The 13,677-nt window shown below is 48.7% G+C and overlaps 1 protein-coding gene across 4 annotated transcripts in view; it reads right to left on the bottom strand.

The window, feature by feature from the left end:
- The window catches only part of FARP2 (FERM, ARH/RhoGEF and pleckstrin domain protein 2), a 99,985-nt gene that overhangs the window by 57,535 nt on the left and 28,773 nt on the right, over positions 1-13,677 (bottom strand). Inside the window, exon 1 of one of the 4 annotated variants that reach the window (XM_024990362.2) lies at positions 8,608-9,351. The exons of the other annotated variants lie outside the window; for them this stretch is intronic. Coding sequence (XP_024846130.1) covers positions 8,608-8,610 — 3 coding nt within the window. The 5' untranslated portion in view covers positions 8,611-9,351. Of the gene's footprint in view, positions 1-8,607; positions 9,352-13,677 lie in introns of those variants that run through there. 4 annotated transcript variants of the gene reach the window in all.

Below are 13,677 nucleotides of genomic sequence, written 5' to 3'. Positions count from 1 at the left end.
GAACTGTTATTTGAAGGAATAAAAACCTGTCCTTCATCCTAGCAGGGATGCTCACGGAGAACCACGGAACGAGTACTTTGTCAGGACAGAAAGGTGAACTCAAAATGATCTTCCTGAAGATACAGTTCACACAGAACACAGACGAAGGCCTTCCGGGCCAAGGTCCTGCGACGTCAGCCCTACGAGCTTCACGGCTCAACATTGACTAGAAAGGCTGCACAAGAGATGGGATTCGCGTAGGAGATGAGGCAATCACTGTACAGATATCAGCGGCCTTTTCAGGACAGAGGCGAAGAGACAACCGCGTTTGGAAGAGCGATGAAAAAGCTGAAACATCTTGGAATAAACTTCCAATAAAAGACACCCTCATGGAGAAAAGCCTAAAAACATTTTTAGGGGATGGAATCGGGGCAGAGGTGGACAGCGTCCACCTTCCTGGAGAGATGCCTGCAAAGATGTCGGTTCTCCTTCCGCAGCCCCAGACTCCTGGCAGCCCTAAGAAAAGGACCAAGAGGGTTCTTCAAGGAAAGGATCGGCTCATTCCACAGCTGATATATTACTTTTTTTAGAATGCAAGAATGGTCAAGAAAATTCTGAAAAAGACAAGAGAGGATGAGGCTTAGCAGATAGTCAAATTGTTGAGAAACCATAGTAATGAAAACATCTGGTGCACATCCACACAGATGAAGCCGAGGAACAGAGCGAGAGGTGAAGAAATAAACCCAAATACGTGAAACAGGCGAATGTCTGGTAACAGTGACATTTCAGGTCAACGAGTGGGAGGAAACAGACGATCCAATAAATGTTATTGGGTATCCATCTGGAGCAAGCTAGGTGTATCCTTATGTCACATACTAATTCCAAGATGAATAAAATATCTAAACACATAAGCACCTACCCACGGAAGGCCTGCGGTGAGATGAATCTGTTTGGCACTCCGAGTGGGAGAAGACCACTGCAGCAGCCCACAGCCGTCACAGGGGGACCGAGAGGCTGAACACTAACATAGAAACATCTGCACACAAGGAAACGCTGTAAAGTCAGAAGACTTCTTCAAAGACAGACAAGAAACTCTCAGAGCTCACATCACAAAGGGCTGCTGCTGCTGCTGCTGCTGCGTCACTTCAGTCGTGTCCGACTCTGTGCGACCCCAGAGACGGCAGCCCACCAGGCTCCCCCATCCCTGGGATTCTCCAGGCAAGAGCACTGGAGTGGGTTGCCATTTCCTTCTCCAGTGCATGAAAGTGAAAAGTGAAAGTGAAGTTGCTCAGTCATGTCTGACTCTTCACGACCCCATGGACTGCAGCCTACAAGGCTCTTCCATCCATGGGATTTTCCAGGCTAGAGTACTGGAGTAGACTGCCATTGCCTTCTCCGTGGAGGGGACTAAGATCCCGCAAGGTACACGGAGCGGCCCCAAAATAAGTATTTCACATGCTGAGCTACACACGTAGAGCACTGTCGTCACCACAGCGCTTCTCATAGCAGACGATTAATGCATCCGAAACTGCAGCACAGGCCAGGCTGTTACACAGCTCTCTGCACGGAAGTGAGAGGACCAAGGTGAACTGTGAGGAGACACAGCCAGCTGTAGAACGGCGCATGCGAGCCACTGCGATGAGACACAGCTCAGATACAATGTGTAGACACGTGCGGACTGCAGGGGAACACAGACTGTCCTCCGGAGGGGCACAGGGGACTGAGAATGACCACTGTTCTGCAGAATTGAACCACGTGACACAAAAGACACTTAAACCACAGAAGAACGGCTGGATAAACGGACCACCTGAAAGCCAGACTTCTGTACATCAGAGGACACTGGCAAAGCATGAAAACGGCAAGTAATAAACTAGAAGATGTCTGCAACACAGAAGGCCCACAAAGGTCCACAAATCATAAGGGAAAGGCGGACAGTCCACCTAAAGAGAAGCGGGCAAGACATTTGAACAGGCACTTCAAAGAACATATTTAATGGCCAATGCACAGTAAGAAGGGGGCTTCCCAGGTGGCTCAGTGGTAAAGAGCCTGCCTGCCAACGCAGGAGATGCGGGTTCGATCCCTGGGTCGGGAAGACCTCCTAGAGGAGGGCATGGCAACCCCCTCCAGTATTCTTGCCTGGAGAATCCCATGGACAGAGGAGCTTGGTGGGCTACAGTCCATGGGGTCCCAAGGCGTCGGACACGACTGAGCACTAAACAACGTCAACGAAGAGAAGAGCTGCACTGCCTGACCCCAGGGTGGCCCACGCTACACCAGAGCCCCCAGGACCCTGAAAGCAAGAGGCCCGGTGGCGCCAGGACCAGCGAGGACGCACGGACGCATGGGTGAAGATGCGAGGCTGCGGGTCTCTTGGGGAAAGTGACTGCCAGGCTCCACTGAAGCCCCACACACGCCTGTGACTGCACGGTCAGCCCCGGGCACACACGCCACAGAACCGTCTGTCAGTGCAAACAGAAGACGTGAGCACGGATGTCCACAGCAGCTTTATTTACAGCAAAAATGGAGACATCAGACAGGGTGGATAAATATGTGGTTTTGTTCACACAATGAAATATGACCCAGTGATGAAACGACAGGAAATCGCTGCTTCGTGCAGCTGACTACTGAACACGCCAGTGCCGACGCTGCACGATCACACTTGCCGCAAACTGAGGATCTGCAAAACCGCTGTATGGTCTGAAGACCAAAGCAGTGGCTCTGCAGTGGCTGTAAGGGCACAACGGGGCCTCTGGCTGGCTCCCCGGGGAGGGGGGCACGTGCACACGTGTCGGGCCACCAGGCTGCACTCCAAGGGCCGTGTGCCCAGCTGTGTAGGTGACTCCTCAGTGCAAAGGTCGCCACAGGGAAAGCAGGTGTAAACAGCTCCGGGAGCTCAGGGGAAGCGGCCTTTCACCTTTTACACTGATGCCTCCAGACACGCGCTGAGGCACCACTCCTGCCTGATGGCATCAGGACGCACGGCGCCCGAGGCACCCGGCTCCACTGCTGGACACTGGCTGGAACGACTTCCAGCCCTGGGCCCAAATACCTTTCCCTAAACCTTGCCCTTGGAGAAGGCAACGGCACCCCACTCCAGTACTCTTGCCTGGAAAATCCCACGGGCAGAGGAGCCTGGTGGGCTGCAGTTCATGGGGTTGCTAAGAGTCGGACACAACTGAGTGACTTCACTTTCCCTTTTCCCTTTCATGCATTGGAGAAGGAAATGGCAACCCACTCCAGTGTTCTTGCCTGGAGAATCCCAGGGACGGGGGAGCCTGGTGGGCTGCCGTCTCTGGGGTGGCACAGAGTCGGACACGACTGAAGCGACTTAGCAGCAGCACCAGCAGCAGCAGCAAACCTTGCCCTGATCAATCTCCTCCAGTCAAGGGCCCTTTCAGAAAGGTGACCCAGAACATAGCACACCTGAGAAGCCCAGGTCCAGCGTGGTGCTCCACCTAGAACAGACTGCCCGGAGGCTGTGGCCTGAGCACACACGGGGCTCTGGGGGCAGGACGACGCCCAGGCACATGCTGGTCCCCTGCAGTCTGCAACCACCAATGCACCAAGGGCTCGACATGAGGGACAGAGGTTCCTTAGACCACAGGCTCGCAGAGAGCGGAAACCGCACCCAGAATCGTGCTCAGTAACAACTCACCACACACGCAGACTTTCAACACAACAGGCTCTCTTTGGGGACAAATGCTGGGTGGGTGGTTCTTGACACTTAATTTATAAAAGCATCGCCAGGGGGTTCTCTGTGCAGACTTATTTACATGACAGGAACTCAGATGTCTGTAAATGAATAAATCACATAACAACTGGGAAAACAGCTTCAGTTCAGTTCAGTCACTCAGTCGTGTCTGACTGCAGCACCTCGGACCACAGCACGCCAGGCCTCCCTGTCTATCACCAACTCCCGGAGTTTATCCAAACTCATGTCCATTGACTCGGTGACGCCACCCAACCGTCTCATCCTCTCTCACCCCTTCTCCTCCTCCTTCAGTCTTTCCCAGCATCAGGGTCTTTTCCAATGAGTCAACTCTTCACATCAGGTGGCCAAAATATTGGGATTTCAGCTTCAACATCGGTCCTACCAATGAACACCAAGGAGTGATTTCCTTTAGGATGAACTGGTTGGATCTCCTTGCAGTCCAAGGAACTTTAAAGAGTATTCTTCAACACCACACTTCAAAAGCATCAATTCTTCTTTGCTCAGCTTTCTTTATAGTCCAACTCTCACATCCACACATGACCACTGGAAAAACCATAGCCTTGACTAGATGGACCTTTCTTGACAAAGTAATATCTCTGCTTTTTAATATGCTGTCCAGGTTGGTCATAACTTTCCTTCCAAGGAGTAAGTGTCTTTCAATTTCATAGCTGCAGTCACCATCTGCAGTGATTTTGGAGCCCCACACCCCCGCAAAAAAAAATCAGCCACTGTTTCCACTGTTTCCCCATCTATTTGCCATGAAGTGATGGGACTGGATGCCATGATCCTAGTTTTCTGAATGTTGAGCTTTAAGCCAACTTTTTCACTCTCCACTTTCACTTTCATCAAGAGGCTCTTTAGTTCTTCTTCACTTTCTGCCATAAGGGTGGTGTTATCTGCATACCTGTTATTGATATTTCTCCCAACAATCTTGATTCCAGCTTGTGCTTCCTCCAGCCCAGCATTTCTCATGATGTACTCTGCATATAAGTTAAATAAGCAGGGTGAGAATATACAGCCTTGAAGTACTCCTTTTCCTATTTGGAACCAGTCTGTTGTTCCATGTCCAGTTCTAACTGTTGCTTCCTGACCTGCATACTCAAACTCATGTCAATTGAGTCGGTGATGCCATCCAACCATCTAATCCTCTGTTGTCCCCTTCTCCTCCTGCCTTCAGTCTTTCCCAGCATCAGGGTCTTTTCCAGTGAGTCAGTTCTTCGCATCAGGTGGCCAAAGTATTGGAGCTTCAGCTTCAGTATCAGTCCCTCCAATGAATATTCAGGACCGATTTCCTTTAGGATTGACTGGTTTCATCTCCTTGCAGTCCAAGGGACTCTCAAGAGTCTTCTCCAACACCACAGTTCAAAAGCATCAATTCTTCTTTGCTCAGCTTTCTTCACGGTCCAACTCTCACATCCATACATGATCACTGGAAAAACCATAGCTTTGACTAGATGGACCTTTGTTGGCAAAGTAATATCTCTGCTTTTTAATATGCTATCTAGGTTGGTCATAGCTTTCCTTCCAAGGAGTAAGCGTCTTTTATGGCTGCAATCACCATCTGCAGTGATTCTGGAGCCCAGAAAAATAAAGTCTCTCACTGTTTACACTGTTTCCCCATCTATTTCCCGTAAAGTGATGGGACCAGATGCCATGATCTTAGTTCTCTGAATGTTGAGCTTTAAGCCAACTTTTTTACTCTCTTCTTTCACTTTCATCAATAGGCTCTTTAGTTCCTCTTCACTTTCTGCCATAAGAGTGCTGTCATCTGCGTATCTGAGGTTATTGATATTTCTCCCGGCAATACTGATTCCAGCTTGTGCTTCTTCCAGCCTGGCATTTCACATGATGTACTCTGTATAGAAGTTAAATAAGAAGGGTGATAATATACAGCCTTGATGTACTCCTTTTCCTATTTGGAACCAGTCTGTTGTTCCTTGTCCAGTTCTAACTGTTGCTTCTTGACCTGCATATAGATTTCTAGAAGGCAGGTAAAGTAAGGTGGTCTGGTATTCCAATCTCTTTCAGAATTTTCCACAGCTTATTGTGATCTACACAGTCAAAGGCTTTGGCATAATAAATAAAGCAGAAGTAGATGTTTTTCTGGAATTCTCTTGCTTTTTCAACGATCCAGCGGATGTTGGCAATTTGATCTCTGGTTCCTCTGCCTTTTCTAAATCCAGCTTGACTCATCTGGAAGTTCATAGTTTATGTACTTGAAGCCTGGCCTGGAGAATTTTGAGCATTACTTTGTTAGCATGTGAGATGAGTGCAATTGTGCAGCAGTTTGAATATTCTTTGGCATTGCCTTTTTTTGGGATTGGGATGAAAACCAACCTTTTCCAGTCCTGTGGCCACTGTTGAGTTTTCCAAATTTGCTGGCATACTGAGTGCACACTTTCACAGCATTGTCTTTTAGGATGTGAAATAGCTCAACAGGAATTCCATCACCTCCACTAGCTTTGTTCGTAATGATGCTTCCTAAGGCCCACTTGACTTCATATTCCAGAATGTCTGGCTCTAGGTGAGTGATCACACCATCGTGGTTATCTGGGTCATGAAGATCTTTTTTGTACTGTTCTGTGTATTCTTGCCACCTCTTCTTGATATCTTCTGCTTCTGTTAGGTCCATAGCATTTCTGTCCTTTATCGAGCCCATCTTTGCATGAAATGTTCCCTTGGTATCTCTAATTTTCTTGAAGAGATCTCTAGTCTTTCCCATTTTGTTGTTTTCTTCTATTTCTTTGCATTGATTGCTGAGGAAGGCTTTCTTATCTCTTCTTGCTATTCTTTGGAACTCTGTATTCAAACAGGTATATCTTTCCTTTTCTCCTTTGCTTTTCACTTCTCTTCTTTTCTCAGCTATTTGTAAGACCTCCTCAGACAGCCATTTTGCCTTTTTGCATTTCTTTTTCTTGAGGATGGTCTTGAACACGGCCTCCTGTACAATGTTATAAACCTCTGTCCATTGTTCTTCAGGCACTCTGTCTATCAGATCTAATCCCCTGAATCTATTTGTCACGTCCACTGTATCATCGTAAGGGATTTGGTTTACGTCATACCTGAATGGTCTAGTGGTTTTCCCTACTTTCTTTAAGTCTGAATTTGGCAATAAGGAGTTTGATGAGACGAGCTCTGAGCCACAGTCAGCTCCTGGTCTTGTTTTTGCTGACTGCATATAGCTTCTCCATCTTCAGCTGCAAAGAATATAATCAATCTGATTTCAGTACTGACCATCTGGTGATGTCCACGTGTAGAGTCATCTCGTGTTGTTGGAAGAGGGTATTTGCTACGACCAGTATGTTCTCTTGGCAAAACTCTGTTAGCCTTTGCCCTGCTTCATTCTGTAGTCCAAGGCCAAATTTGCCCATTACTCCAGGTATCTCTTGACTTCCTACTTTTGCATTCCAGTCCCCTATGATGAAAAGGACATCTTTTTTGGGTGTTAGTTCTAGAAGGTCTTATAGGTCTTCATAGAACCATTTAACTTCAGCTTCTTCAGCTTTACTGCTTGGGGCATACACTTGGATTACTGTGAAACTGAATGGCTTGCCTTGGAAACGAACAGAGATCATTCTGTCATTTTGATATTGTACTCAAGTACTGCATTTCAGACTCTTTTGTTGACTATGAGGGCTACTCCATTTCTTCTAAGGGATTCTTGCCCATAAGATATAATGGTCATCTGAATTAAATTCACCCATTCCAGTCCATTTTAGTTCACTGACTCCTAAAATGTTGATGTTTACTCTTGCCATCTTCTGTTTGACCACTTCTAATTTACCCTGATTCATGGACCTAACATTCCAGGTTCCTATGCAATATTGCTTTTTATAGCATTGGACTGTACTTTCGTCACCAGTCACATCCACAACTGGGTGTTGTTTTCACTTTGGCTCCGTCTCTTTATTCTTTCTGGAGTTATTTCTCCACTCTTCTCCAGTAGCATATTGGGCACCTACTAACCTGGGAAGTTCATCTTTCAGTGTCCTATCTTTTTGCCTTTTCATACTGTTCAGGGGGATCAGGAAGCTTCCATAAGCCTCTTATCCTTATCCATCAGAGGGCAGACAGAATGAAAAACACAATCACAGAAAAGTAATCAAACTGATCACATGGACCACAGCTTTGTCTAACTCAATGAAACTATTAGACAAGGCTTGTAGGCCCACCCGAGACGGACAAGTCATGGTGGAGAGTTCTGACAAAACGTGGTCCACTGGAGAAGGGAATGGCCAACCACTTCCATATTCTTGCGTTGAGAACCTTCCGTTTTAACCATAAATACTGACATCCAATCCAATGTCAATTGTTAAAAGATGGAGCGATCCACCACAAACAAGAGGACAAGAACGTGTGAGGGGCCACGAAGGCCGCACACAGATCGGGAAAGGGAGGCAGGAGGCAGGTCCCAGCGTCCAGGCCGCTCCCGGACGCCCGAGGGCCTTCCCTCCTGGCATCGACGGTCAAGACAATGAAAGGAAAAATGACTGGTGTGCTGCCGGACCAGCTCCGAAGGAGCAGCCAGCCCCCGACGCAGCAGTGCCCTCTCACGGCTGCCACACTCAGGGTTCACCTTCTGTTCCTAAAAATGCAGACACTGACCATCAGTCGGACTGCGGTCCCCAGGGTCTGTGCCCACAGGGGCAGTCAGAGGAACAGGGCTGTCTGACCATGTGGAGGCGCCCTGAGAACCTGCGCCCCAACAGACACCACAGAGACTGACTTCACAGCCTGAACCAGGACTGGGATGCGAATGCCAAGCTGGAGAGACACGGCGCTAACAACATAATATAGAAAATACCGGTTACTAGTGTGTGGTGCAGTTTCCGTTTTTCCAATTGGTCTCCACAGCAGAGCTCGTCTGCAAGCTTAGACATAAGCATATTGTTAAAAATTTACATCAACAAAAGTACCATTAAAGATTCTGTCTGGATGGAAACGGGCTACAGAAGCTTCACTAACAAAGTACTTCTTTATTCTTTGTCTGCGCAGTGTGGGAAAATGCTTCTAGGAAGCGCTTGACTCCGTCCTTGCGCTTGTTTGTCCCTCGTGCCCTTTGCAGCTCGTTTGCCGAATGACAGGACCTCCATCTCTGCTCCTGTTAGCAAACCCACGTCTCCACGGTGAGCCCCAGGACGCATGGTTTTTCCGTCTAATAATTAGATCAGTCCCAGACTTCTGCTTGTGAATCACAGGGCACAGCCACAGTGACTTCGTGACCCAGAGGCAACTGGAGCCCCTCGCTCTGCAGACCCTCTGAAAGGCCAGCAGCGCTTCTGCCAGGAAGCACGTTCGAGCCGGAGGGTCTCCAGGTTCCTCGGGCGCCTGTGAGCAGGGCCCCTGCCCCCTGCGCTGACAGCTGCAGGCCTGGAGCCCCGCTGGAGCGCAAGGACAGGGCAGCTCCGCCTGCTCCTCAGGGAGGGAGTGTGTCTCTGAGGCCGGGAACGCGTGTCCTCGGAGACCACCCCGAGAGCTCTCGAGCTCTCACGTCCGAGAGGGCCCGCCGGTGCCCCGGCTCCTCCTCCGGCAGCTCCTCCAGCCACTCAGCGACAGGGCCTGAGACCCCAGCCCCGAACGTGCTACCCGTCCGTCAGTTCTGTCCCGGCCTCCCGATAGCTCCCAGCCTGCCCCGCAGCCGCCGCCTGCGCTGTGACCCGGATGGACCTGCAGGCCCTGCCCTCTGACCCGCCGGGGGCCTCACGGGAAGAGCCGGCCAGCCCGCAGCTGGGGCCACGTGTGCGGGGCGGGGGGCGGGGCCGCCGTCTGCCCTGGGCTCTGCCTTGCGCCCTCCCCCTTCCCAGTTAGTCTCTGGTGCCAGTGAATCATCTCACGTCTCCCAGTTCAAACAGTGGACGGCGCCCGGACAGCACAGCCTAGAGCGGAGCGCTTAAACTGGGGGAAGCCAGATCCACAGCAAGCGCCTAAGTCCAAGTGCAGGCGTCAGCACGATGCTGCTGGCCCAGGCGAGGCTTAATTAAACCTAGCCCGCTCAGACGTCTGCTCCGCGGGTCCCTACTCCGGCCCAGCCACCTCCCAGCAGCTCCAGGACCAGGGGTGGGGCTGAGTGTCCTGACCGGTCCCGAGGGCTGGGGGCAGGGAAGAGCAAGAGGGGAGCCCCTCTCCCCGCAGGAAGCGGGAAGGCCCGTCCCGCTCCCCCAGCAGCGCAGAGGCTCAGCACACAGTGGGGGGCGGTGAACGAGGCCCGTGCTTCCCCACGTCTTCACACGGTTATATCACTGGCGGCAGCCAAGGAAGCAACCTGCTGTCTCTCTGATGGGTTTCAGTCGCGGGGCGATCCACCCGCTATGTTTTTATTCCTTGTCTTTAACTCGGCAGCAGGGAAAATAAGACGGAGGGTGTACTTAGCTCAGCCGTGGATCTTCCTGCGCAGCGAGCCCCTTGGGTGCTCCTCCTCTTTCTTCCGCATCCACGGGAGGTCCAGCTGGTGTGCCTGTCCTGACGTGAGTGCACTTGGGGAGCTGGCCTGCTCCCCTGCTCACCCCGACAGCCCCGCAGAGCAGAGGCCTGCTTGCAATACCCAACTGCGGGCTTTAAAAACGTCACTGGAACTTACGCACGGACAACCAGGAATGAGCAGATGCTTAACGCCAAACTCCTGAAACAGGTGTGGACCGAGGAAGCAGGGAGACGAATCCCGGATGAACAGAGCGGAGGTGGCAACCAAACCCAGAACAACTTCACATAAAGAAAAAATGAAGATCCTCCAAAAGGTCAACGGAAGAAGTCAATGTATTTATAAAATGAGATTTCGAAGAAAAGAAAAACAACTAAAGAATAAAAGGGAAAATGAAAGCTCCCTCCAGGAATTAGAGATCAGCAGGCAGCCTGAACTGAGTGGCTGAGGCCCGCGTGGGCATCAGGTGGACGATAGACAGGCACTCCTGCCGAGCTGGAATACAGCTCAGATTCAGGGCCACGTCCAGGAGGGGAAGGTGGGAAACCCTCTCCTGAGGACGGCAGAGCAGACGCATTTCCTCAGCCTCTTGCTGGAATTGCTGAAAATCAAGAAAGAAACGTCCTCTCACTGCCACAGTAGTAGTATTCCGAGCACAATTTTTTGAAAAAACTAAGTCCAATTTATCTGTTTTTCTTCTGTCACCTGTGATTTTGGTGACGTGTCTGAGAAACGACTGTCTAACCTGAGGCTGTGAAAATTTACTTCTAGGTCTTCTCCCAAGAGTTTTACAGTTTTATTAGTAACTCTGACATTGAGGTCACTGAGCCATCTTGAGGATTTCTTGTGTGTGGTGAGGCAGAGGTCTGACTTCACGGAATGATTTATTTCTGGGCTCTCAATTCTATCCCACTGACTATGCCGTCGTCCCTGGTATCCACGGACCCTGTGGATCTGCAGATGCTCAAGGCCCCGAGGGGCCCTCCGGGTCTGCAGATTATGCGTCCATGGTTTGCCTGTGGTTGGGTGAATCTGCAGACACAGAGCGTGGCCTGGATTGCTGTCACAGCCCAGCCACTCGTGTGAGATCTCCAACTCTTCTTTTTCGAGGTTTTGTTGGTGTTCTAGGTCTCTGAATTCCCACATATGTTTTAAGACCAGCTTGTCAAATTCTGTGAAAGAGCGGGGGTTTCACAGGGTCACGTTCAACCTGCAGGCCATCGGTGGGCACTGCCCTGGTAACAGAAGTAAGTCAGCTGATCCACGAAGATGGAGCCTCTTCCCACTGGTTTGTTCGGGTGTCTCATTTCTTTCAGTGGCCTTACAGTTGTCAGTGCCCAAGGCTTTGTTTCGTTTTTAACTACCAGTTTCACTGCGGCTCCAATGCATTTGGGACTGAGCTGAGCTGGCCCTGGTGATCGTCAGGATCGGGTCACCCCAAAGAGGGATGGATAACGGGGGGTGAGACACACGGCAGGACCTGGGCTCCCGCAGCTGAGCTGCAAGCTCCCTTTCACTGCCTTCGGCTAGAAGCACTTGCAAATAAGCAGTTACAAGACATTGTAATAAACACCATCCTATTAATACAATGCCAGTGAATATGTTCTCTAAACCAAATCTTTAATTTTAATCTTTAGCCATTCATTGAAGGGAAAAAGAAAACCCAGCTCAGTTCCTCCTGACATTTGATTCTGGCATTTAAAATTCATCTTTAAAGATCATGTTTTTCAGAGACACAGACTGGATTCATTGAATTTGTTTGTAGTTGCATGCAGGCATTTCCCGCCCCACAATTAATAGAGCTTTTCAGAGAAAGCTTCACTCTTGTTCTGTCACAAATCAGTACTTCTAGTAGACAAACACAGTGCAAATGGACAGAGTCAAATGTTTTAGGACGTTACACGTATTATTGTGTTTAGCTTTTAGGAAAAAAATGCAATGTTAAAAATGATGACTATTTTTATAGCTGGATTCAACATAAATGCCACTGTGATTTAAGTTTTAAAATAAAGGAAAATGGATAGATAATACAAAAGTGAGGATAATTTGACCATATAAATTAAAAAAAAAAAATCACTGGATGGTAATTTAATTAGAAACCTATTGTGAAAAAAAAAAAAAAAAGAAACCTATTGTGCTTGAGAATTTGCAATTTTTTTTTTAATTTATTAAAAAAATTTTTTGCCACATCTGGTCTTCGTTGCTGCTCCTGGGCTTCCTCCAGTCATGGCAAGCAAGGGCTATTCTCTACCTCCGGTGTTCAGGCTTCTCACTGCGGTAGCTGCTCTTCTTGCCGAGCACGGTCTTCTAGAATGCTCAGACTTCAGCACTTGCAGCTCCAGGCTCCAGAGCATGGGCTCAGGAGCTGTGGTGATTGACCTTGGCTGCCCTGCAGCATGTGGAATCCAGACCAGGGGTCAAACCTGTGTCCCCTGCATTGGCAGGCAGATTCTTAACCGCTGGGCCACCAGGGTCCACCAGCCCCTCACTGGCTTTTCACAACTTTTATTTTGTGGGTTAAAACTACAGATTTCCCCTTTAAGAAATTAGTAGTTGACCATCAAGGAGCACATAAGTTTTGAGATTCTTTTAATTTTTCCCCAAGAATTTTATTCTTTTTTGATACCATTGTAAATTCAACTGTTTTCTTAATTTTATTTTGGGATTGTTCATTGCTAATGTGTTGAAATATAATTGATCTCTATATATTGACCTTGTATCCTTCAGCCTTAATGAATTTGTTTAGCAGTTTTGAATAAAGAGAGTGAAAAAGCTGGCAGAAAACTAACATCATGGCAGTGGTCCCATCACTTCATGGCAAATAAATGGGGAAACAATGGAAACTGTGACAAACTTTATTTTCCTGGGCTCCAAAATCACTGTGGAGGGTGACTGCAGCCATGAAATTTAAAGATGTTTGCTCCTTGGAAGAAAAGCTATGACAAACCTAGACAGCATATTAAAAAGCAGAGACATTATTTTGCTGACAAAGGTCCATATAGTCAAAGCTATGGTTTTTCCAGTAGTCGTGTATGGATGTGTGAGCCGGAACATAAAGAAGGCTTAGCATGGATGAATTGATGCTTTTGAACTGTGGTATTGGAGAAGACTCTTGAGAGTCCCTTGGATTGCAAGGAGATCCAGCCAGACAATCCTAAAGGAAATCAATCCTGAATATTCATTGGAGGGACTGATGCTTAAGCTGAAGTTCCAATACTCTGGCCACCTGATGAGAAGTACTGACTCCTTAGAAAACACCCTGATGCTGGGAAAGACTGAGGACAGGAGGAGAAGGGGATGACAGAGGACGAGATGGTTGGATGGCATCACCGACTCAATAGACATGAATTTGAGCAAACTCTGGGAGATGGTGAAGGACAGGGAAGCCTGGCGTGCTGCAATCCGTGGGGTCACAGTTGGACATGACTGAGCAGCTGAACAAACAACAACAAATAGTTCTAATAGTTTTTTGGTAGATTCCTTAGAATTTTCCACATTAAAGATAATGTCATCTGTAAACAAGAGATGGTTTCACTTCCTTTCCAATATGGATTCCCTCACTTCATTT

This window comes from Bos taurus, chromosome 3 (genome assembly GCF_002263795.3).
Source record: "Bos taurus isolate L1 Dominette 01449 registration number 42190680 breed Hereford chromosome 3, ARS-UCD2.0, whole genome shotgun sequence".
Classification (NCBI taxonomy): Eukaryota; Metazoa; Chordata; class Mammalia; order Artiodactyla; family Bovidae; genus Bos; species Bos taurus.
This window is presented reverse-complemented; position numbering and strand designations above follow the sequence as displayed.